Source organism: Mesoplodon mirus, assembly GCF_964341445.2.
Source record: "Mesoplodon mirus genome assembly, chromosome: 9".
Classification (NCBI taxonomy): Eukaryota; Metazoa; Chordata; class Mammalia; order Artiodactyla; family Ziphiidae; genus Mesoplodon; species Mesoplodon mirus.
Genome location: NC_138985.1, coordinates 87,232,263 through 87,259,656, shown reverse-complemented (window position 1 = coordinate 87,259,656; position 27,394 = coordinate 87,232,263). Strand labels below are relative to the sequence as shown.

Here is a 27,394-nt window from a genome sequence, read left to right as displayed (position 1 = left end):
TATGTTGAAACCTAATCCCTAATGTGATGGTATTTGGTGGTGGGACCTTTGGGAGGTGATAAGGTCATGAGGTTAGAGCCATCATAAATGGGATTAGTGGCCTTATAAAAAACACCCTACAGGAGTTGAGTGTCCTGTGAGGAGCTTCAGTGCACATCCCGAGCTGAGGTGTCGGCTCAGCCGTTTCACAAGGAGCTCTGGTCTGAAGGCCAGGGGCAAGGCCTCTGCATGGGGCCCATTATGAGCAAGTGAAACAGACTAAGCACAAAGGGAGAAAAGGTGGATGGGGTAGGCCTGAAGTGAGATTGCCAGATTTCTGTCCTTTCCAGAAGAAATGTGGATCCTCAAGCAACACGAGCTATGTGGCTGACAGGGTCTTGGTGCTCCAGCTAGGTGTCAGGCCTGAGCCTCTGAGGTGGGAGAGCCGAGTTCAGGACATTGGACCACCAGAGACCTCCCAGCCCCAGGTAATATCAATCAGCAAGAACACTCCCAGAGATCTCCATCTCAACGCTAAGACCCAGCTCCACTCAATGACCAGCAAGCTCCAGTGCTGGACACCCCATGCCAAACAACTAGCAAGACAGGAACACAATCCCACCCATTAGCAGAGAGACTGCCTAAAATCATAATAAGTTCACAGACACCCCAAAACACACCACCAAACATGAGCCTGCCCACCAGAAAGACAAGATCCAACTTCATCTACCAGAACACAGGCATCAGTCCCCTCCACCACGAAGCCTACACAACCCACTGAACCAACCTTACCCACTGGGGACAGACACCAAAAACAACGAGAATTACGAACTTGCAGCCTGCAAAAAGGAGACCCCCAAACACAGTAAGTCAAGCAAAATGAGAAGACAGAGAAATATGCAGTAGATGAAAGAGCAAGGTAAAAACCCACCAGACCAAACAAATGAAGAGAAAATAGGCAGTCTACCTGAAAAAGAATTCAGAGTAATGATAGTAAAGAAGATCCAAAATCTTGGAAATAGAATGGAGAAAATACAAGAAACATTTAACAAGGACCTAGAAGAACTAAAGAGCAAACAAACAATGATGAACAACACAAAAAATGAAATTAAAAATTCTCTACAAGGAATCAGTAGCAGAATAATTGAGACAGAAGAACAGATAAGTGACCTGGAAGATAAAATAGTGGAAATAACTACCGCAGAGGAGAATAAAGAAAAAAGAATGAAAAGGATTGAGGACGGTCTCAGAGACCTCTGGGACAACATTAAACGCACCAACATACGAATTATAGGGGTCCCAGAAGAAGAAGAGAAAAAGAAAGGGACTGAGAAAATATTGGAAGAGATTATAGTTGAAAACTTCCCTAATATGGGAAAGGAAATAGTCAATCAACTCCAGGAAGCACAGAGAGTCCCATACAGGATAAATCCAAGGAGAAACACACCAACACATATTAACCAAACTATCAAAAATTAAATACAAAGAAAAAATATTAAAAGCAGCAAGGGAAAAGCAACAAATAACATACAAGGGAATCCCCATAAGGTTAACAGCTGATTTCTTAGCAGAAACTCTGCAAGCCAGAAGGGAGTGGCAGGACATATTTAAAGTGATGAAAGGGAAAAACCTACAACCAAGATTACCCTACCCAGCAAGGATCTCATTCAGGCTCAACAAAGAAATTAAAACCTTTACAGATAAGCAAAAGCTAAGAGAATTCAGCACCACCAAACCAGCTTTACATTAAAAGCTAAAGGAACTTCTCTAGGCAGGAAACACAAGAGAAGGAAAAGACCTACAAAAACAAACCCAAAACAATTAAGAAAATGGTCATAGGAACATACATATCAATAATTACCTTAAATGTAAATGGATTAAATGCTCCAACCAAAAGACATAGACTGGGTGAATGGATACAAAAACAAGACCCATATATATGCTGTCTACAAGAGACCCACTTCAGACCTAGGGACACATACAGACTGAAAGTGAGGGGATGGAAAATGATATTCCATGCAAATGGAAACCAAAAGAAAGCTGGAGTAGCAATTCTCATATCAGACAAAATAGACTTTAAAATAAAGACTATTACAAGAGACAAAGAAGGACACTACATAATTATCAAGGGGTCAATCCAAGAAGAAGATATAACAATTGTAAATATTTATGCACCCAACATAGGAGCACCTCAATATATAAGGCAAATGATAACAGCCATAAAAGGGGAAATTGACAGTAACACAGTCATAGTAGGGGACTTTAACACCCCACTTTCACCAATAGACAGATCATCCAAAATGAAAATAAATAAGGAAACACAAGCTTTAAATGACACATTAAACCAGATGGACTTAATTGATATTTATAGGGCATTCCATCCAAAAACAACAGAATACACTTGCATCTCAAGTGCTCATGGAACATTCTCCAGGATAGATCATATCTTGGGTCACAAATCAAGCCTTGGTAAATTTAAGAAAATTGAAATCGTATCAAGTATCTTTTCTGACTAAACAAGAGATCACTGAAGAAATCAAAGAGGAAATCAAGAAATACCTAGAAACAAATGACAATGAAAACACGATGACCCAGAACCTATGGGATTCAGCAAAAGCAGTTCTAAGAGGGAAGTTTATAGCAGTACAATCCTACCTCAAGAAACAAGAAAAGGGCTTCCCTGGTGGCGCAGTGGTTGAGAGTCTGCCTGCCGATGCAGGGGACACGAGTTCGTGCCCCGGTCCGGGAAGATCCCACATGCTGCGGAGTGGCTGGGCCCGTGAGCCGTGGCCGCTGAGCCTGTGAGTCTGGAGCCTGTGCTCCGCAAGGGGAGAGGCCACAACAGTGAGAGGCCCGCGTAACAAAAAAAAAAAAGAAAGAAACAAGAAAAATGTCAAATAAACAACCTAAACTTACACCTAGAGCAATTAGAGAAAGAAGAACAAAAAAACGCAAAGTTAGCAGAAGGAAAGAAATCATAAAGATCAAATCAGAAATAAATGAAAAAGAAATGAAGGAAACAGTAGCAAAGATCAATAAAACTAAAAGCTGGTTCTTTGAGAAGATAAACAAAATTGATAAACCATTAGCCAGACTCATCAAGAAAAAAAGGGAGAAGACACAAACGAACAGAATTAGAAATGAAGAAGGAGAAGTAACAACTGACACTGCAGAAATACAAAAGATCATGAGAGATTACTACAAGCAGCTCTATGCCAATAAAATGGACAACCTGGAAGAAATGGACAATTCTTAGAAAAACACAACCTTCCGAAACTGAACCAGGAAGAAATAGAAAACAGACCGATCACAAGTACTGAAATTGAAACAGCGATTAAAAATCTTCCAACAAACAAAAGCCCAGGACCAGATGGCTTCCCAGGCGAATTCTATAAAACATTTAGTGAAGAGCTAACACCTATCCTTCTCAAATTCTTCCAAAATATAGCAGAGGGAGGAACACTCCCAAACTCATTCTACGAGGCCACCATCACCCTGATACCAAAACCAGACAATGATGTCACAAGAAAAGAAAACTACAGTCCAGTATTACTGATATACTTAGATGCAAAAATCCCCTACAAAATACTAGCCAACAGAATCCAACAGCACGTTAAAAGGACCATATACCATGATCAAGTGAGGTTTATCCCAGGAATGCAAGGATTATTCAATATACGCAAATCAATCAATGTGATACACCATATTAACAAACTGAAGGATAAAAACCATATGATCATCTCAACAGATGCAGAAAAAGCTTTCAACAAAATTCAACACCAATTTATGAAAAAACTATCAAGAAAGTAGGCATAGAGGGAACTTACCTCAACATAATAAAGGCCATATATGACAAACCCACAGCCAACATCATTCTCAATGGTGAAAAACTGAAACCATCTCCACTAAGATCAGGAACAAGACAAGGTTGCCCACTCTCACCACTGTTATTCAACACAGTGTTGGAAGTTTTAGCCACAGCAATCAGAGAAGAAAAAGAAATAAAAGGAATCCAAATTGGAAAAGAAGAAGTAAAACTGTCACTGTTTGCAGATGACATGATACTATACATAGAGAATCCTAAAGATGCTACCAGAAATATTTTCCCCTGAACTTCTCGTAAGAGGGACAGAAGACACATCTGACCTGACTGTCTAGATGATGCAATTAAAGTATCTCCTCCACCACCACCAATTCAGTCTGATTAAGTTAACTTGGTTAAATTTACTTGTTTGGATCAAGACAATGTATTCAGAAGACAACTGTTCAAACCCAAGAATGTACTTGAAAGGAATAACATACACTGTTAGGCATCATTAGAAGAAAAGAAATACAAACTAACATAGTTCAGTCCATTTGGGAGACAAGGGAGAAAGGAACAATGAGAGGAATGTGGAGACTTCACCAACATCCGGGCTAGGCGTGCTGTTTTGGAAGTTGTCTGAGATACTGTGCAGAACAAGGCGTGTTGTATAAATACGTGCTGTCAGATCCTGTCCATCCTCAATACCGATCTGGATCATCTGGAAGGAACTTTCCGGAGTCATTTGGAAAAAAGGTTCAAAGAGGATGTGGATACACAGTGGGAGAAGCGAGGATTATGTTCCGTTGTATCATCACATTAACATTCCAGTTCAGGGAAGGAAACCTGCTCTCTTCCAATCCATGACATTCTGGTTCCAGGTGGATTTTTAACAGTACTAGTCAGTCCTGATGGTACCAAACAAAAATAAAACATCTGATAGATACCTCCAGCCCTATTTATCCCCCCCTTCCAAAATACACCTAGTTTTTCATGATTAGTCTTGTTTATGGATGCATCTTTTTTCTGTGGAAGATTTAATAACTTGCAGTGTAAATGATGCAAATATTCCTTGTTTACTTCCTGAAATTCCGCAGTTGAAAAAAGTAAGACCTGCGTGTTTTGGGCCCACCAATCTACAGCTGAATCGTTCCTATCACTTCTCAGAATTTGTCATTCTACTTTCCATACGTATAGGAAATGAATCCTATACCCTGTTAAAATCCAGCAGGAAATTTAAACCAACATGCCTTGGGGCATACTTCATGTTTCATTCTACCAGTCATTTCAACGTACCTTCATCTTTAATTTCCCTGGGAGTGTCCATAATGAGGCAAAGTTGGTAATGACCCAGACAGACTTTGGGCACTAAATATTATTCAAACAAACCCAGTAAATGACATCTGCAATAAAAAGCAGGGAAACAGAGATTACAGGGTTTCGTGCCAATCTGACACCCTCAGGAGAACAGAGAGCGCAAGGCAAACCTGTAAGTATTTGTATACTCCCTGAGCTGTACAGAGAAAGTTCACAGGAAGCAACTAAAGACACAGCAACTAAACCCAGCATTTAGCTGGATTTCTTTGGAATCTTGCTGTCTTCTAAAATTAAAAGCCAGATGGAAACTACATCATTATTAGTCAATCTTGTTAATAGATTTTGGGTTTTAAGGTAGCTCTTCCACCACGTGTGCCTTGACAGAAATCTTACAAAGAAAACCTTCCTGTTGGAACTGTATGGCTCACGTGGTTGGTCCCAGAGGTACAGTCGCTGTTCACTGCCATATAAGCCCTTAGAGTCCCTGCTGTATTGGGCCTCCCCAGGGACCATTTGGGGTAGGGAGGATCCCAGGGAGAGGCTCTGCACTATTGTTAAAATGGAGGCCAAGGGGCTTCCCTGGTGGCGCAGTGGTTGAGAGTCTGCCTGCCGATGCAGGGGACAGGGGTTTGTGCCCCAGTTCGGGAAGATCCCACATGCCACGGAGCAGCTGGGCCCGGTTGCCATGGCCGCTGAGCCTGCGCGTCCGCAGCCTGTGCTCTGCAATGGGAGAGGCCACGACAGTGAGAGGCCCGTGTACCGCAAAAAAAAAAAAAAAATGGAGGCCAAGAATGCTGTGACATGCATGCAGCAGACCACCGGTGCACACACTGGACTTAGTGGGATATAACCGGGTGCTGCTTCACACGCTAAAGAGAAGACGAGCCAGACAGGCTGTCAGATGCCACAGTGGGGCAACTTCTGCCCTAAGTTCATCTGCTAATGGGCTTCCCCAAGTGTTGTTTTAGCCACTAGATTTCTGCTACCCTGCTGCTCAGCCCCTGTGCTACCATGCAAACGAAGCTTACCCAGTATCCTCCAATGGAAGTCATTTTCAGTTACACTGTTTGTCCCTCATCACTTCCTGCCTCGTGTCATGACCAACTGTGTACACGTCTGTCTCTCCTACTAGTTTGTGCATTCCTGGAGGGAAGGGTCTAAGACTCATTTTTTTTTTTTTTTTGTATTTCCCCTATTAGGTGCTCAATAAGAAGAAGAAAGTAGCATTTATTGAGCACTTATTATATGCCAAGGACATTAGTTATGTCATATCATTTAATGCTTACAACTCTGTAGTGTGATGGCAAAGAACACGGGCTTTGGAGCCAGACCACCTGTGTCCAAAGCCTCTCTCCTCTACTGTCAGCCACATGACCTTGAAACAGATGGGATTCCGACATGGGTCTTCTGACTTACAGCATCAACTCTATCCTGCCTCCATAGATATCATGTCATTGAATTAGACGCATTCGCTGGTAACCAAATGCATTATTTCTCCTTTTCACTAAACAATCCCAAGGCTACCCCCGTTAGCTTGTGACTTAGCATGTGTAGGTTTTTAGACATATAATGGCTAGTGATTTAGCTCATCATACCAATAATATTCATTCTTTACATCTCTTAGTGTATTGCCATTTTCACAGTCCCTTCACCTAAATCATCTCTGCTGATTTTCACACCATCCTTATTGTGAGCAAGGCAGTGACATTTTCCCCGTTTTACTGATGAGTACACTGAGGCTAGAGAAGCTGAATGTCCAGACTCACCGCCAGAGAGTGGCAGAGCTTCAACTCGAGCTAAGATCTTCTAAATCCATCCACAGGGTCTACCTCTACTTTGCCTAGTCCCTCAGCATCACTCACCTGTGTAAACAAATACTCTCTTGAAGGCACCAAGAACCAGGTGCTATGCTAGAGCCTTCAGTGGCTCACGTTGTCTGGTAACCATAGCAATTGTCGCTCTCCTCGTGGCAAATGATATCACCGATCACACACTGGCTTTCAAGATTTGAGTTACAAGAGATGAGGCATTTTCTGCAGAGGGCCATTAAGTTTGGCATTCCCTTCCCCTGGTCATAGCCCTGGAGTATAGGTCTTCTGGGTCTTTGCCAACCACAACAAGTTGAGTTAGCCAGCTGTGATTGGTAAGAAATCTTAATGGGCAGGAGGAAAGTGCTAAATTGACTTTTAGTTGTGAGCAACTTGTAATTTTATGTTTTTTGCTATTTGTATCCCCTAGGATAACTAACCAACCATACATAGTTCTCATTCTTTAAAAATAAAATTTTAGTCAGAAGTTCACATGAATTTGTTTCTGTGTTCTTACATCATGTCTCAAATGATGTGATGGAGAAACCTGTAGGGAAGTTTTTGTTTCTTTTGCATAAACTATTTTGCAGTAATTGACCAGCCATGGAGAAAAGATGATCTCCTGTGCACTCTCAGCGAGTTCTCTGCTCACCAGAGACCAATAAGCTGTGTCCCTAGAACTATTATCCCTTTGTTGAAGAAGCTGCTATGTGAACAAAAACCAGCCTTCATTAATTTCCCTTTTTGTATTTAAAAAACCTTGTCAGTATCTTCCCTTTGGGAAGGTATAATTTGTCAATAGTGCATATTATTTTGCTTCTAAAGAGGAAAGATGTAGGACAGTAGATCCTTATTAATATCTCATTTATCTTCATGCCAGATCTTAATGTTTCTGCTCAATGAAATAAAATTCTCCACATTTTTAATTACATTACAGTATATATATCTTAACTCTCATTTCATAGAAGTATAAAATTTTAGAAGTGTAAATGGACTTGAGGATATGGGGAGGGGGAAGGGTAAGCTGTGACAAAGTGAAAGAGCGCCATGGACATATATACACTACCAAACGTAAGGTAGATAGCTAGTGGGAAGCAGCCGCATAGCACAGGGAGATCAGCTCGGTGCTTTGTGACCACCTGGAGGGGTGGGATAGGGAGGGTGGGAGGGAGACGCAAAAGGGAGGGGATATGGGAACATATGTATATGTATAACTGATTAAATTTGTTATAAAGCAAAAAAAAATAAAAATAATAAAATTTTAGAAGTGTAAAACTCTTAAGACAATTTTAATTCCATACCCGTCCCACCAACACAAACACACCGTTGACTGATGGGGGAACCGGTGCACTGGTTGGCTGGAGCCCATATAGCAGTGAGTCAATGACAGAATCAGGATTTATATTCTTAATCTGGTGCTCTTTTCATTGTACTCTGCAGTGTGTGTATCTGTTTGAGCTCCCCAACTACTTTGTAAGCTTCTGAAAGCAGGGATGATCCTTACATGTCCCAATTGGAACTGCTTGGTGAATACTCGTTAGTTGATGTATCATACTTCATTTCAATGTTACAAGGGCCCCAAATGTTACACCTTTTCATTTTCTGTTCTTTGTCATTCAGCCTCTTCTGTAGATAGAAAAAGTTGGGGAATGGTCGAGTGATATATGATAGAAAGGAATTTGATGAAGCTTGACCATTGTTGCCTCAAAACATCTCTATATGTTTTTTTATTGAGGTGTCATTGACATACAACATTATGTTAGTTGCAGGTATACAACATAGTGATTTGATATCTGTATAAATTGCAAAATGACCACCAAAATAAGTCCATCCCCATACATAGTTACAACATTTTTGCTTGTGATGAGGACTTATAAACATCTTTATTGGAGTTGAAAATTATATTAAGGAAGAGTCACAGGGATTTAAAGTTATTTACTAATGGTTTAAGTTATCTCACACATAGTAACCAGACTCCTATTACACATTGTTCTTGTATCTTAAAAAATGTGCATATTTTTTCCAGCAATGTAAAAGGACCTTAGAGTTCATCTTCAAAATGAGATTTTGTCATCGTGTCAGTTTATACATTTCCGATTTTTGTGTCACGGGAGAAGTTGGTCCAAGAATTGTTTGCCCCGTTATTTGTTTGTATGCACAGTACTATCCTAAATACTCACGATAAACTGTATTCTAGTTTGTTTCAGTGTTGGAAGGGGTGTTGTCTAAGCTGTCAAGATATGACGAAGGCACTTTCTTTTCATCCATTCTGTCGTTCACTGTGAGTATTTTGAATGAGTTCTCCTCTGCTGTCTTTTGAGTGCTGTCACAGTACTTTTCAAACAGTTAAGAAAATAATTCTCATAATTATCTCTTTTCCACTTAAGGTGAAAGCAGCTGCAAAATATGTTGATGTTCCAGTAAGTATTTTTTTATCTGCTTTTTAAAATTATAAATAAGTCTTTAAAAAAATAATTATGGTTCACCATGGGTTTATTTCAAATCTTTAATCTAGTATCATTGCCTCAGGGAGCAGTTTGTTTTTCTTAAGCAAGCACTAACCCTCATAACAAGGCCTGGCAAGGTTATTTCAGTGTACCTTTTCCGGTGTAACTTGGGGAGGTCAATTCATCATGAGAACATCTATCAGCTCAGTGGCAGCTCTAGGATGGGGGAGAAAATGACTCACATTACTTATAGGAAAAGGTTCACTCTCCTTCCCTTTCCATGAAAGCTCTAACAGGTTTCTTACAGGAGTTAAAGTAACAGTCAAGACCAGTTGAATCAAAGAACTAGTTTCCTGAATACAAAAGTGTTATAAATGAATCAATATTCACTTAGTTCAGCATTTGGTTTTTCACAGAATTCTTGGGAAATAATGCGTGACCTGTAAATTTGTTCAACAATTAAGATACCATGAGAGGAGAGTATGAAACTTACTTAGCTACAATGAAAAAAATTCATGTGATAAATCTAATCAACAAGTTAGTACAGCGTTTGTAAGTTGATAGTCATTAACAAATTAGCTTTTGCCTTAAATTCTCTTATCACATATATATGATCAAGGCCTAAGATGTTCTGTTTAATCATGTGTTTGGGCACATGTATCCATTTTCAGAATTAGAGCACAATGGGGAAAAAACTTAAAATTTAAAACTAAATAGAATATAAGTCATCTCATCTTTGATTCAGGCTGTACTTGAATAGCATCACCATCTCTAGATCATCATTATGAATGTTAGTGGTTTGAGAGCTGGCAAGCGTTGTCTATCAGTTGCAGGTGGCTCTTATTTTTGAAATGCATAACTGCATTTTATACTATGGACTAGACAGTCTCCAGATTTATTGCTGCTATAGTTATTATCAATGAACATTTTAAATGAAAAGGCCATGGACTTTCCTGCCTTTGCCTGGGGTTTCTTCAGAGTAGTTTTTTGTTTGTTTGTTTTTAGTTTTACAGATGATTCCAAAAGAAGTCTTGGCATACTCCTTGTCTTGTACCTAGAATCAGAAAGTCAGTACTGGGCAATAAGCAGAAATAATCACATGTGTATGGTGCTGCAAAGGAACAGCATGAAAGAGAGAAAGGGAGAATTAAGGGGGAATAGTTTATACTTGCTGTATAAAAAAAAAAAAGACAAGTAATCATGGGAACACATGAACTTTATTGGAATTCCTAACAAATACTTTATAATATAGATTTTTGTTTTTAATGTTGAATTACAAGTTTTTGTTTTTAATTTTGAATAGGACACCATAATTATTTCTGTTCTTAGAGCTTTTGAAATTCTTAATTTGACTGTGTACTAGATCTGTTAGAGCCCATAGAGCTTCAGCATTGAAAGACACAGAAAGTGGTTCATTCACTCTCCTTCTCAATGCAGAAGCCCCCTCTCCTGATATCCCTCACAAAGATTCAGTCAAGCTCTTTTAATTTTTTCAGTGATTGCAGGCTCACCATAAGACAGCCTCCTCTTATGTATAATGAGTTGAAATTCTGTACCTCTGTGAATTCTGTCTTGGTTCTAATCCCTTTTCTGCATGATAGCCCTTCAAATATTTGTTGATAATTATCATACATCCTCTTCGCAAGAGGTATGATGGCTGTTCAAAGGGATATATTGTCTGAGGAATTCTTATTTTCTATATTAAACATCCTTAACTTCTTCACTGAATTCACTAATTAAATACTTATTTAACACATACTAAGTGCTAGACTCTGGGCATGTATGATGAAAAAATATATATGTCCTGCCCACAAGCTGTTCAGTGTCTATCGATAAAAGAGATAGGGAAATAGACATATCATGAAAACAGCTGTAACAATTGTACCCAGACTCTGTCATACCAATCACTCTCTAGATGAATTCCAGCTTACCAATTTCACTATTAAATCAAGTTGCCACCCAGAGCAAAGCATACTAAACCATAGATATGGTCTGGCCATGGCAGATTGCTATAGGAAGAGTTTCTGCCTTAGATCCAGACATTAAACCTCTATTATTGATGTCTGTAAACATTAACTTCAAAAGCTATGAGGTGCTGTTGGCTGTTACTGGGTTTTTTTGTTTGGTTGGTTTTTTATGCTAAAACTCCAGTAAGATACCTCTCTGAAGCAGTCTTTTAAGGAGAACCTTATGAGAATAAAAACAACAACAACACTGGCTCACCTTTCACAGAAATTAACTCAAAACTGATCAGAAACCTACCTGTAAAATGCAAACTACAATATAAAACTTCTAGAAGAAAACAGAGAGAAAATATTTATGGCCTTAAGTTTGGTGATAAGGTTTTAGATACAACACCAAAAGCATCCATGAAAGAAAAACATTGTAAGTTGGACTTAATAATTGACTGCTCTGCACTGTTAAGAGAATGAAAAGACAAGCCACAGACATATATTTGACCAAGGACTTGTATCTAAAATGTACAAAGAACTCTTAATACTCAACAGTAAGAAAACAAACAGCCCAATTAAAAAATGGGCAAAAGATAAGAACAGACACTGCAGTGAAGACATATAGGTATCAAATAGGCAAATGAAAAGATGCTCAACATCATTTGTCATTAGAGAAATGAAAAAACAATAAGATACTATCACACACCTATTAGCATGGCTAAAATTTAAAAACTGACAGTAGCAAAATGTTGACAAGGTTGCAGAGCAATAGGGACTCTCATTCATTGCTGGTGGAAGTACAAAATGGTACAGCCATTTTGGAAGATCATTTCACAGTTTCTTACAAAGCTAAATATAGTCTTTAGCAAACCACCAATTGCACTCCTAGGTATTTATCCAACTGACTTGAAAACATATGTCCACAACCAAAACCTGCACACAAGTGTTCATAGGAACTTTATTCATATTAAAGAATTGGAAGCAGCCAAAATGCCTTTCAGTCAGTGAATGGATAAACAAGCAGTGGTATATCCATACAATTGGAGTACTAGTCAGCAAAAAAAAAAAAAAAAAAAAGAAGAATCAGAAGAAAAATTAACTATCAGGCGACGCGAAGACATAGATGAATCTTAAAGGCATATTGCTAAGTGAAAGAAGCCAGTCTGAGAAGGCTACGTACTGTATGATATCATTTATATCACATTCTAAAAGGGAAAACTACATATAAAAAACTATAAATAAACTGTGTAAAGGTTACAAACAGGTTAATGGTTACCATAAGTTCAAGGTCAGGGAGACTTGACTAGGTGAAGCCAAGGGAACTTTTTGGAGCAGTGAGACTATTCCATGTAATACTGTAATGATAGATATAAAACACTATGCTTGGGCTTCCCTGGTGATGCAGTGGTTGAGAGTCCGCCTGCCGATGCTGGGGACACGGGTTCGTGGCCCAGTCCGGGAAGATCCCACATACCGCGGAGCGGCTGGGCCCGTGAGCCATGGCTGCTGAGCCTGTGCATCTGGAGCCTGTGTTCCACCACGGGAGAGGCCACAACAGTGAGAGGCCCACGTACTGCAAAAAAAAAAAAAAAAAAAAAACTAGTGGGAGACAGAACTGAAATCAGGGTATTAAGAGAAAAACAAAAGAAATTAAAATTCTTTACAAGGGTGTTATGCTATAGTAGTAGTTACGCCACTGTTTGCCAGAGGTGGTACTGAAGATTCTGCATTACGTAGGAAATAAGACCAGATGACATTTACCATTTAGAAGGGCATTTAAAAGCACTTTCCAACTCTGATTCTGAAATTTTGTTCTATAGCTCGTATAAGTTACAGGGCATTTTGGTGTGGGTGTGTATGTGTACAATGCCTATTGAAAGTTGTCCTGTTAACATTATTACACACATTGCATGGGATCTGTATGCTAGACAGTGAGGGGACACAGCTAAAGAGACCTGGAGGACACAGTAAGGGTTACTGTGATGAAGAACATGGAAACTCCCCACTGGTTGGCTGCTTAGTGCTGGTGTCTGATCCTGGTTGTCTGTCTTGAGAAGATGGAGAGGGCTTATCTTTCTCTTGCCTTCATTACTAATTCTCTCAAATGTTCTCTCTTTGTTATGCCACTTGCACAGATTTCTAACCTTCCAGCTCCCCACAATGTGGCTTGAATTTAGCTCTATACTGTGCAGGCTTGGTGTACAGTCCAGGATCCCAGTTCAAGTCCCACCTTTGCCCCCTACTGGCAATCTGACCCATGGGCTTCCCTTTTCCCACCTATGCAAAGAGGATAATGGTGTAATCACTGTGCTGTCTCCTTCACTAGGTTCTTACGAGCATAGTAACATGGAAGTGCTTTGTAAATGTAAAGCACTATTAATATGAATGAGATTGTTATTGCTTCTCCCTGGAATTGCTCCCTGCCCCCATGATCGCTCTGCAGTTTCCACCCCCTGCTTCAGAACGTGACCATTTTCCAAAAGAAAAACCATTTGTTTTCCACAGTGTAAAAAATATTAGATTGCTTTTCATTTATTTTCCTTTTATTTTAGAATACCAAGCACCTTGCATATGTCAATGGTGACTTTTAAAAGTACAGCCAGTCAGTTCTGTAACAGTGGTGTTTTCCCTCCTTCCTTTGTTTTGATATTGTTTATTACTTAGATGAGGCCACCTGAATACTCAGTGCTTTACGTCAGAATGAGAGCCAGGCAGAACATGGGGAACGGAGTGCCTGCCCACTGGGACCTATTCACACCAGGACCAGATTGAGAGTCTCACCATTACAGGAGCAGGGAAGGTTGCCTTTTGTGCTTCCTAGAAGAGTACTTTGCTTCTCTCATCTTTATTTCTTTGGGTTTTTGTCTGTCTGGGTCTTCTCATAGAAGGTAAATCCATGAACTGCCTCTGGACCCTGACATTCTAACATCCTCTGGTCTCCTTTAAGCCAAAATCTGAAAGTTTCCAAATTGGGACTGAGTAACTCAATCCCAGTCAATCTAAATTTTAAAACCTAAATGAAATAATACCCACAGCTTTTTAATTTCACTTCTTCAAGTCCTCAGTGTAGTTTCTATAGTCAACATTGTAGCAACTGTGGATAGATGAGGGAGAGGTTACTGAACAGTATTGTAAACTGGGAGATTTAATACCTTCATCATCATCATAATTATTACTCCTGAAAATAACAGTATAAAGCTAGTGTGTGACATACATGTTAGCACTTTCCTTGTCTGGTGCTCCTGTATCAGCAGCTATTCCTCAAAACTCTGAGACGTTAGTGATTTTTATGGATCAGAAATAGCAAGAGAGATGCTACATGCTCATGCTCTCAAATGGGAAAGCCCTAGTAAGATGAAAAGCAAGCCCATAAATCTCAGTTGAAAATCAACCTGCCTCTTTTCCTTGAGTATTTCAGGCTATTATCTTAAACTATTACTCAGTGTCCCTTTTAATATTTAAAATAACCTCCTCTTTGGAAGGTTTTCCCCAGTGATACAACAAAATTGTTTGAACATACTGATGCTTAAATTGATGAACACATTATGTCACTATTTAGAAGGAATAGTGTGAAGCATTTGTGTGAATTTTAAGAATGAAAACAAAATGACTACATAAATTGTAGGAGCATGAATTACAGCAGATTCTGATACAAGATATTCTGATAGCATTATGGTAGGAAGATGCTTTTTACTGACTGTGCTTACAGGGAACAGACGGAATTATCCAGGGTAAGAACTCTGGAGTCACAGAACCTTCTCCCTTAGAATGTGGGACTGAGTGAAATTACATACTTAAAACACATATGTTACATGCTCCAAGTCTGAAAGATATTTTTCAAATGGATGTGGATGCCATTATCTTTGATTCAGAATTTTCTGCATCCTAATTTGGAGTCAAAATGCATAATATTGGGCTTCCCTGGTGGCGCAGTGGTTGAGAGTCCGCCTGCCGATGCAGGGGACACGGGTTCGTGCCCCGGTCCGGGAAGATCCCACATGCCGCGGAGCGGCTGGGCCCATGAGCCATGGCCGCTGAGTCTGCACGTCTGGAGCCTGTGCTCCGCAACGGGAGAGGCCACAACAGTGAGAGGCCTGCGTACCACAAATAATAATAATAATAAAAAATAATAGTGTAAATTAATGGAATTTTGAATAGTGCTACATTTAACAAAGGGAAAGGTGACTGTGGCCACTGCCTTGCAATAATAGTTGGGAGTTTTTCTAAAGAACAATGAGAATTTTTTTGGTTCATTATTTTAAAACAATGATAAACCATTGTTAGATAAACCTTTATTAGAAAATCTTGAAATTTTTATATTCTTGTGACTTTTTCATTGTTTAAGTTTCTTCCCCCCTTTCCCCTTTTTATGAATTAGTCCTCTTCCTGGGCTTCTATAATATTTAAGTTAGAATAAATCTAATTTGAAGTCTTTAGTTCTGTTCATTTCCTTTTGCTTTTCTATGTGGATACAGTATAAATATTCTACTTTGTAGGAAATTTAGTAAATAAACAGGTATATATTTTTTACGCCATAATCATAATAGCTGTACTCAAAACCTTCTTCTATTTTAAATACTTGAGAACTTATGTCTTATTAAACTGCTCCAAATGCTTTTGAGCTTAATTTTAAGAACATTGTCACTCAAATAAAAAATATAGAAATTGCTGCATAAATGCCAAAGTAATAAGGAATATATTAAACAATAAAAGAAAAAATATGTTGTTGGTAACAGTACCTGGAAAGTTGTGTGTTTGTAGAATTTTGTCCTGTGTTCCCTGATGATCAATCATAGACTGTTCCTGAATCTGAAATGCCAGATTTGAAATTAATATTGTTCCTATCACAATTTCAGATTGAAGAGACATACTAGTGTTTTAAATCTTACAAGATCCATGTTTTTCAAATGGTAATAATGACCAGGTGCAGGTATTTCATTTACGAAGCATGCAGATTGTCATAAATAATGATATCACAGTTCCGCTCCTGATTGTTTCTTCAAAGCAAGCTTTTCTAGGTTATGAGAAGTGCACTTTCAAATTAAGTCAGTTAAACTGTAGCTTCTATTAATCTTTGAGACTGGAATAGTATATTTAAAAATTTGTCTCCTTGTTAAATAGACACCATGACAGTGTTTGCATAGTGTATTGTTAACCTCCCGTGGAAGGTTAAACGGCTTCTTCTGTATCTAAATCTGTAGCTGTGAAAAATGTCTGCAGCATTGCACCCACCCACCCATGAATGGGGAAAGTGAAGACTTGCACCTGTGGGATTAGGTGTAGCAGCAGGAAGTAAGAGCATTTGCAGCGTGTAATTAACAAGGAATTTTTTGCTTTTCTTTTTTTTTTTAACCGGCATTTTCATCTCACTGGGTTAACCAGTGATTAGCGCTCAAAAAAAATTTGCTGTAGTCTGCATCCTTACTTAAACTCATTGCCTCGCTGGTGTATTCTATTATGCAGCCAAAGTCAGAGGAACTCACCTTACCATACTCCATTCCCGTCCATATTTATTGATTTCTTTATGCTCATGGGGGAATGTTTTTAGATATTTGTATCCTTTTACTATAACTTCGTTAGCCAAATTCTGTTCTTTTCTGAATCGAATTAGAAGTAATCCAGGAAGGCTTATTTTGATTTAGAGATTACTACCCTAAGAAACAAGATGGAGAAGTTAGTGCTTAGTGAACTGAGGATCTCAAAGTTTTGTTTTTTTTTTTTTAACATCTTTATTGGAGTATAACTGCTTTACAATGGTGTGTTAGTTTCTGTTTTATAACAAAGTGAATCAGCTATACATATACATATATCCCCATATCCCCTCCCTCTCGTGTCTCCCTCCCACCCTCCCTATCCCACGCCTCTAGGTGGTCACAAAGCACCAAGCTGATCTCCCTGTGCTATGTGGCTGCTTCCCACTAGCTATCTGTTTTACATTTGGTAGTGTATATATGCCCATGCCACTCTCTCACTTCATCCCAGCTTACCCTTCCCCCCGACCCTGTGTCCTCAATCCCATTCTCTACGCTGCGTGATCTCAAAGTTTTAAATGGGAGAATGAAAAACAACATTTACTCTCTCTTAGTGGTATTTAATACATAATGTGCTTGCTATGTGGTTTTTAATTGTTATTTTCTCATTCATTAAGAAAACTGTAATTACAAATATAGAAAAGATTTCTAAATGTAGCTCTCCAGAACAAAATATCCTTGATAAAAATCCATCCAGATCTACAGTTGTTGAAGTTTAACAGGCTGCTCCTTTGATAAGGTTGGAGACACCCACTTGCACCAGAATGTGTAGCAATATTCTACCTGGTGATGCAGTCACATGCATGCTTTTCATTTACACACCAGCAAACAAAAACTTAACTGAGTGTGTTCAGTTTTTTGCTTTTTTAACTGAACTTTATTTCCTAATAAGACAACATGTAATAATGGAATGAGACGCAGTGACTTCCAAAATATGTAGATCTTACTGCCATAAAACAGAGTCTTTGCACAAAGGAGCACTGAACCAGCGATAATGTCTTCTATCCAAACACATTTGTACTGTAAGTAGAAACTGTTTAAAAGGAAAATTACATCTTTTTCAGCAGTTTATCAGAGATAATTACCCTTCATACACCAAAGGAAGGATAAAGTGTTTTAAAGAACTATAATTCTAATTGGTAAATGTCACCAGCTGTTGCAGTTATTCTTACTTGTGTATATTCTTTTAATGATTATAGTCTCATGCCACAAGCTACATGAAAATATATTCACTAGGTGTGAAATTCCCGTATGTCACAGTTTCAAGAATACGTAAACACCTCAAAGATAAAGGAAGAAATAATGCTAATGAGGAATGTAAGAATTGTAGGTTTTGTTTTCTAGGCAAGTGGATCTTAATTTGCCAAAGGGGAGAAAATGTAATTTCAAAAAGAAAAAAACAAAAAGAAAAAGTCAACACTTAATTTGTTGAAATAAACTTTTCAATGAGCTTTACTTCACACGCTCAACCAGGGTTGTGATTTTCTTAGAGAACTGTAGAACTGTCTCAGCTTACAGATTTCAGTATTATATCCCTTGGGTCTGCCGAAGGGAATAGCACTGAGTTTTCTTTTAGGCTTAAACTGTAAAAGTATTTGTTAGTTTTAGATGGCAAAAGATAAATTCTTCGGGGACAGTGTTTCATGATGTCTAATGTTATCTTAAAAGTGATCAAGGAAACGGGAAAAAAATTACCTTCGGGTCTGTGGCAAATGTTTAAAGCCATCATTCTCCATTTCTCCTGGCTGTAACTCAGTTTCCAGTGAGTCTGATGGGTCAAGTGATTGACTAGTTTAAACTTCTAAGCGTACTCTTCTTTTGAAAGGCAGAAATAAAAATGGGGTAGCGGTGGGGAAAAATGTTGGAGGAGGCACGCCTCTCATGTGTTGATTCTTAACTCTCAGTTCCTCTGGGCTGTGCCCAGCTGCCTTGGTATTATATATATCACAGCATTTTGTTTCTGGGCACCTGACTGAAACTCAGATGTGGAGCTGACTTGTTATCATGTATAGAAAGTCGTTCTCCTGTCATTTTCATTCTGCGGCAGTATCCTTTCTGAATGTTCGCACTTTCAGTGTCTTGACAAATTTGAGAGGCCTGGAGAGAAATCCTTATCTTATGGGCTAGCTGTCTTCAACTGTTAATAGTAGTTAGTAATCTTGTACAAATTACCCTGCCTTTTTACTGGAAAAACTTACGTATAACACCCCTCGCCCCCAAAGAAGAAAATAACCTAGGCTTCTCTTGGGTAGCCTTGTAATTATTTAAACTTTCAGACATTGCTTATGAGAATTATGTAGAAAAATAGTGAAGGCATGAATTTGGTAAGTTGTCTCCATTAAGTTTGGAATATATTTCCTACATTGTGTATGGATGTTCTGGAAGGAAAGATCAGTGAAGACATTTATATAAATAGTGGTTTCAGATTATAGCTAGTCACGAATTTTGTTATAACAAGGTTATGTTTTTGGTGGGTTTTTTAAAATAAATTTATTTATTTATTTATTTGGCTGTGTTGGGTCTTCATTTCTGTGTGAGGGCTTTCTCTAGTTGCGGCGAGCGGGGGCCACTCTTCATCGCGGTGCGCTGGCCTCTCACTGTCGTGGCCTCTCTTGTTGCGGAGCACAGGCTCTAGACGCGCAGGCTCAGTAGCTGTGGCTCACAGGCCCAGTTGCTCCACGGCATGTGGGATCCTCCCAGACCAGGGCTCGAACCCGTGTCCCCTGCATTGGCAGGCAGATTCTCAACCACTGCGCCACCAGGGAAGCCCCCTCAAGTTTATGTTTGAAAGGATCCTTCAGTCCATGTGGTATAAATTTCCCTTTAGGCTAAATATAAGAGGTAAATATATAAGAACTTTCTGTAATTTTCATTGCCCAGAAATAACTTTGTTACTAAAAAATCAAATTAATTTTTATTAATGAGATATGCCCAATGTCTATACTGTGCACTGGTTAAGAGATGGGCAGTTTTATCATTGTATCAATACATAAAATACAATCCCCTCCTGGAAGAAGAAGTGATAAGAACTTTGTCCTTCATTTAAGGAAAAGGCACTACTACTGTCCTAACATCACTCAGATGTATATCTTGTCTTTCCTGCAGTAGTAATAGTTAAATGATTCATATCCTCTTTCACTTGGTTTCCTTACATTATTTACTTTCACAAAGAGTCCATTGATGGAGTTTGTAAGTGCATCCTATAGATACGAAATTATGCACGACTGACATTGACTTATTCGGGCATCAGTTCTACCATTTCATCATTATTATTGTCCTATTCTAATTAAAGGAATTACTCAGTACAGACTATGAATCAACCCCAGGTATAGAGTATACAGATCATCTAGTCCAGCTGTGTGAAACTAAAAGAAGAACTAGAGATAAATTTAGAAGGAAAACTCTTTAGGAGCCATTCAGGTTTTTGTCCCTCCCTGGTGCTGATTCTGTAGACTCTGTAGGAAGGAGGAATTCTATTAACTGCCTTATCTTGTCTAATATTAGAAGACACCAAATGTTGAGTAACTTTGGAAACTTATCTAATCCACACCTTTGGCTCTTCATGGGAGACTAGTTCATCAATATTCTTATTGCATTTCTAAAATCATATAAATCCTTGAGGTAGTATTGATAAATATGGATGAGTAGAAGCAATGGATAACCCACAAAATTCTGATTTGCATTTCACTTTGTAATGCATTAAATGTTTTTTGTTCAATATCTTCCTAATAAGAAAATTTATTTTGTATTCCTTGAACACCCATAGTAGTTGAGGAAGGCAAACCAAGGAAAGCTAACATTTTAAAAAATATATATGGATAAACCAGCCAGAAATGATGAAAAGGAAATTGAACTTACAATTAGGAAATGATTATTGCATGTGGGAATTTTTTTGAAAAATGTATTCATTTATACTGCTTGGCATATTGACCTAGCAAGGTAGCCACTTAAAAAAAAAAAAAAGAGTATCCACTAGCTTACAACCACATATTTCTAATCATCTTAATAATGATAAGTAACTACGACCTCAAGTTATAGACCTCAGTAATAAACTTTTATTTACTTTAATTATGGAATTTGAAGGTGTCCATTGTTGATTTGATCTTAAGCATATTTTTCTACTGTAACTTTTGAAAGGATATAAGGAATGATTTTCTAGGATAGTGATTAAATAACATTTTCACAATCAAGACCTGATATTGTTTTATTGCCTGTGCTTTTTCCTCACAACAGAAACCAGGAATGGATCTGGCAGACACCTATATTATGTTTGTTCGGCAAAACCAGGATATTCTTCGAGAAAAGGTCAATGAGGAAATGTATATAGAAAAGTTGTTTGATGTAAGTAACTACCCTTGCAAATCATGCTGGCTTTGTAGATGTACTGTGAAGGAAAAAGTTACACTTTGATGGTATGTCTGCAAAGCAGACTCTCTTTTTTAATTTCTTTTTCTTCTACACAGCTAATATAGTTGATCATTTTATTTCTTTGACTGCTGACAGAAGCCTTAATTGGCTTTTTTCTATACTTGAAAACTGTCACTATTAGAGTGAGAGTCTCAAAGTCCTTCTAAGATTAATTTGAGCAAGCAAGATGATATCCAGTTTACCATTGTGTATAGTTTACATCACTTGCCTTTGCAGCAGTCCATAAACAGAATCAGACTGTAATGGATTTGGCCCCTACTATAAAAGTTTTTCTTAAGTCAGTATAATATTCTTCATTTACACAAAGAAATAAGCTGCAATAAAGGCAGATATCTGCCTCTGTACTGTTAGTGTGCATTTTCATCTTGCTTTCTAGTACTGATGTTTGCTAACAGAATATTGCTGTGGTCTCGTGAAGGTCTTCACCAAGGCATGGCAGCTCCTAGCATGGGGAGGTTGTGGTTTTAGATGGCCTGATCAGCAAGTTTCATTCACCGAGTACCCGTAAAAGAGACTAAGAGAGCAGTCCATTTCAACAACAGTGTTGTCACTCATTTGTAATTATTCAGCAGTCAGTTCAAAGGAAATGGTACTTTGCTTGTGACATAACTTGGCATAATTCACTACAGTGCTGATTCTGAAATGTAATATTTGCTTTGAACTGTATTTATTTATGTACATCTTCTCTGCATTTTAGAAATGCTTTTCTGGCAGTTTCCTTTAATTATGCAAGTTACTGCAAATGTTTTCATAACAGCAATTCATGGGCTTCATGGTGACACTTCAGCTGTGGCAGTTACAGAAGGTCCTGCTACGTCATCATCTCCACCATGGTCTGTCATGTCAGTGTTTGCTGTTTGTCAGATTGGGTGGTCAAAATGAGCCTTATCTTTCATATTTTATGTTTCTAGCCTCTACCCAGGCTGTTTTACAATAAAAGTATCATCTGTTTTAATAAGCTAAGTGTTAATATGTGTGAAAAGAATGATTTCCTAAAAGCTTTGATGCCCTGCAGGGGTAGAAAAATTATCATCCATCCAGCTGGCTCCTTTACAAAATACTGAAACCATATTAGCAGCTTCTGCTTCCACTTGATATTGCTCTGAATTTACAAGCATATGTTTCATTTCCAAGTTCTCTTTTACTTTTTTTGCTTATGTGGTAATTTTCAAAAATGTTGAACAGAAAAGAAAAGTTAAGTTGATGTTATTCCTATTATGTTTCTTCTTGTTTTAGCTAAAGCACATCTTCTATGGTGAAAAAATGGTAGAGTCATTCTGGAAATAGGCCACTGTGTGTCTGTGTGTGTGTGTGTGTGTGTGTGTTTCTTAACATCTTCAATTTTTTGTCTTGGAGACCTATTTACTACAAAGCTTGCCATTAAATTGTAGCAGAGGTAGAATTTCTTTTCTTTTTTTATAGATTTATTTATTTATTTATTTATTTATTTTTGTCTGTGTTGGATCTTCGTTGCTGTGCGCGGGTTTTCTCTAGTTGCGGTGAGCGGGGGCTACTCTTCATTGCGGTGCACGGGCTTCTCATTGTGGTGGCTTCTCTTGTTGTGGAACAGGGGCTCTAGGCGCGCAGGCTTCAGTAGTTGTTGCACGCGAGCTCAGTAGTTGTGGCTCGCGGGCTCTAGAGCGCAGGCTCAGTAGTTGTGGCGCACTGGCTTAGTTGCTCCGTGGCATGTGGGATCTTCCTGGACCAGGGCTCGAACCCAATGTCCCCTGCATTGGCAGGCAGATTCTTAACCACTGCAGCACCAGGGAAGTCCCAGAATTTCTTTCTTCATCAAGTTATTTCCTACTTCAACTCCCCTTCATTCACCAAACTTCTTTTGAAGACTTTTTGTATGGCGGCAATAACAAACGGAGCTAACTAAAGTGGATGCCAGGAGGCCAACATTAAAATGATGTGCTAGTTTGATTGTCCTGGTGATAGGTATATACTTTCCTTTCAACGCCTAAGCGTCAGACATGGCTGTGAGTTTGTTTCTAAAAGGAACCCTTGACAAGCAACCATCTGTCTTGGTTGTGAAGGTTTTGTCATTCTGTGTATCCCCAGTAGCACACTGGACTTGTTATTTGTAAAATAGTTATAATGTCCTTAAACATTCTAATATTTTTAAGTTTCACATTTTTATTACTGTAATTAAAAATAAAAAGTAAACTGTAATTCTATTGATATGTCACCAAGAATAACATATGAAGGGGTACCAAGAGCCCCTAATTAGCCAAGACTGAATTTGCCTCAATTACAGTTAGTAAATGAGAGGTTATCAAGTATGTGTTGAAAGGTAAAGTAGAATGTGTATCTTAAGCAACAGATCATTACTGAGAGACGTTATATAATTATTGGAAATCCACTTGGCTGGAGCTTAAAATAATATTGTTAGGTGTCAAGAAACAGTAGAAAGTAATGACCCTATAAATCCTGTTAGCAACCTTAGCCTATTACAGATAAAAGACTGAACAGTTTTATTCAGGCATCATGACAAACTTTTGCTATTCCAATTCGCTTCCTGAGTAAGGAAATGGAGCCTCCCACCTTCAGATGCAGAAGAAAATGTGTACACACGCACTCACACGCCTGCGTGCAGACGCGCGCACACTCACTGCAGTGAGTCAATACTTAGTGGTTTTAACCCACCCAGATGAGAGTACAGGGCCTGCAGTTTCTGGTCATGAAATATGAGAGCTTAACTCCTTACAAAAGATATGCTTTTTATCCAGATGAAGTTCACTTCATTCTAGAACACATAGCAGTATTTCTATATAAAACAATTATTCTATAAAACACCCATCCTGCCACCAACACCAACACTTTAAAAAAGAATGCATGTGTTTTACTGAAGAATTTTTTTCCGCATGATGCCTCACGCGTGAAAAAGACTGCTGAAAATTCTGTGAAACTGGCCCTGAGAGTAGTAATTAATTACTTGTGGTGTTCCTGGCCTCAGAAACTTTTTGATCAATTAAGTATCTTACTAGTTCCTGATATTTGTGGCTAAATACCTTAGGGCTCTGTTTAAATAATTGTACCAGGGACTAAGGTAAAAAAATGACCATTGCCCTGGATTTGCATCCATTGTTTTGGGGATGCGCCTGCAAAGGAGAATGGTACCTTCTACTGTTGTCCACGTGCAGCACCCCACCCAGCCATACACCATGACTCTGCTTCCTGAGCATCCTGCACTGCTATTATTATTGTTCTAGCCCCTAATGGAAGTTTTCTTACCTCTTCAATGTGTTAAAGAGGGGGATGACTAAAATCTGTATTATCTGAAAGACCATAGGTAGGATAATCTTAGACGTTTACATCAAATCTTGAAATATTAAAACTAAAAGTATCATTTGAAGATCAAAACAGTTAATATTAGGATAAATATCAAGACATTATGCTTTACTCCATAAGTGGTTAAACTTATAAAACACTTTCTGCTTAAAACAGAAATAATTTCAAAAAAGTGTAAGTAAATGATGGCAGATCCCCCGTTTAATGGAAGGTACTAAGTTTGATTAAGGTACATCCCTAATCTTTTCTAAGTGTCAAAATAATTATAATAGCCTTCCCTGTCACCACTACTATTTGCAGGGCACCTCCATGTACCAGGAAATGTGCTAGATACTTGACCCATATCATTTCTAACCTTCTGGGTAGATGCCATCTCCCCCATTTTAGCCTTATTTTCGGGTTAAGGAATCTCCCACCCAGAGACAATAAAGGACTTGTTAAGTGCTAAGTCGGACTTTGAAATTGTGTCTCTCTAGTTTCAAAGTCCATGTTATGTCTACCATACTTCAGATTTACAAAATTTGAAGTGGTAAAACAGCGTTTGTAGGAAGAGGGCTAGACCAGGAATCCAGAAACCTCAGTTCCAGCCACAGTTCTGCCATTAATTGGATGAGTGAGCTTCAAGAAGTTATGTCACCTGTTTGAGACTCAGTATAGGTAGTACATATAAACTGAAGAAGCTAGTCTAGAACTCCAGATGGTTTCTGAAATCCCTTCCAGATTTTAAACCAACAAATTAAATTAGTTTTAATTTTAGCAGTGGCTCCAAAAGTTACTGGGTTGGTTGCATGCTGAGTCTTGCACCCTGGAGTAGCAATCAATTCTTAAGTTTTTTTGTGATGGCCAGGTGAAAGCAATAAGCAGTAGCAATTACAGTAGATAAGTAGAAAATAGATTCTATATAAAGACTGTCATTTGACATTCTGTACAGCTACCACCATGGTTCTGAACCCTACATTTAGAAAAATGGTTGGAACTCATATATTCTGTATTCATGTTAAGTCTTTCTGAGTGACCAGAATATCTTAAACAGAGGCTGTCTTTGCCTGTCAAGTGGTCATTGGTGGTACACAAGCTGTTTAAAATCTATATGTTAATATAATAGTCCCCGCGTTGCACAGTATATTCTTGTAGCTTATATTGTACAACATGGGGAATATAGCCAATATTTTATAACTATAAATGGAGTACAACCTTTAAATATTGTGAATCACTATACTGTATATCTGTAACTTATATAATATTGTATAGCAACTATACTTAAATTTAAAAAAAGAAAAAATTATACTCACTTATTACCATTATGTTTTGAATCTAGCCAAAGGAAAAAAATATACATGTTAAATCTACTTTTTCAATCAAAAAAAAATGTGTCTTATCTGGGTAAGAGAAATCTAAAGGAAGTTCTGTAGCAGAAGAGAATATGGATTCACCAAAAGAAGGTGTTCTGCTTTGCAGGCAATCTCCCTTACCCCAGTGTATAAAACATCATTGTCAGTAGCTGTTTAAAAAATTTTATCAAGTCAAAACCATCTACAACTTGTCTGATCCCAATATAAAGGTATGGCAATGATTTTCTAATTCTTAAGTTCCATTTTTAATGCCTACTATGATGTTTCTTCCCACGCTCTCAAGTTTCAGCAAACATAGAGCCCCAGGTGCCCATGGGTCAGGAGAGAGGCTGGGCAACTTCCCTGAGAGCTTTGGATCTCTGGGTCAGAGAGTGGTGATGTTTCAGAAATCAAAACTGACACCACAGTAATCGCCACGAGAGCATCCTCTGTGGTCACTTCCTAATGTCCAAGAATATTACAATGCTGAGGCCCGTAGGGGTCGACTGAAGTGCATCCTGCTGTCCAGGAGAGACACTCAACCTTCCTACCTCTCTAAACCTTTGTGCATTTATAGGGCATTTCCCATCTTGTGTCCCTTTGAAACAATTTCGGTTTAGCTCTTGTGTTGCTGAAGACACATCAGGGTGCAGTATTTAATTGGTAAATCATGCAGATTAAACATTCTCTTGTGTTATAAACTGATTAAATATCTAATTGTTGAGGAGTTTCATCTCAATTAGATTTTTTTTTAAATCGTGTTGTGATGTCTTCTAAAATTAAAAGTAATTCTTTAAATGATAATTGATCAGTGATATTCATCCGAATAGTGTTTTATGAAGGATTAATTTCTTAGGACTTTCCTTGAAAAGAATTCTTTTCAGTAAAGAAACTCTAAATTAAACATTTTAAGTAAAATCGACCTAAACGACGTCAGTGAGTTCAGTAGCCATTTTAAGATATGGTAAGAAAAAAAAAAAAGAAACTATTGCAAGTGAATATGCTTTTCAAAATAAAACTAATTTTGCACTTCTATGCTCTTGTTTTTCTCTGGACTCCCAAATAAGAAAAAGGCGGGGGCCTCCCTGGTGGCGCAGTGGTTGAGAGTCCGCCTGCCGATGCAGGGGATACGGGTTCGTGCCCCGGTCTGGGAGGATCCCATATGCCGCGGAGCGGCTGGGCCCGTGAGCCATGGCCGCTGGGCCTGCGCGTCCGGAGCCTGTGCTCCGCAACGGGAGAGGCCACAACAGTGAGAGGCCCGCATACCACAAAAAGAAAAAAAAAAAAAAGAAAAGAAAAAGGCGGGAAATGCTCAGAATTTTTGAGTTAACCGTTTCACACCAATGCCCCAATTTTTGATTTTAGAATTTATTCGTCCTCAGTAAGACTGACACTACTTTAACTTATTTAAAAATTAAATTTATCATGTTGGTTTCCCAAGAATACATGAAATCAACAGGACATGAGTAAGAATGGCTGCGAGATAGTAGGATATATTTAGAACT

The 27,394-nt window shown here is 38.4% G+C and overlaps 1 protein-coding gene across 5 annotated transcripts in view; it reads left to right on the top strand.

Moving 5' to 3' along the window:
- Positions 1-27,394, top strand: part of CADPS2 (calcium dependent secretion activator 2) — a 478,890-nt gene that overhangs the window by 431,855 nt on the left and 19,641 nt on the right. For all 5 annotated transcript variants that reach the window (XM_082631735.1, XM_082631734.1, XM_082631733.1 and 2 more), the window contains 3 exons: positions 9,104-9,187; positions 9,294-9,326; positions 21,070-21,177. In XM_082631735.1, coding sequence (XP_082487861.1) covers positions 9,104-9,187; positions 9,294-9,326; positions 21,070-21,177 — 225 coding nt within the window. The remainder of the gene's footprint in view (positions 1-9,103; positions 9,188-9,293; positions 9,327-21,069; positions 21,178-27,394) is intronic.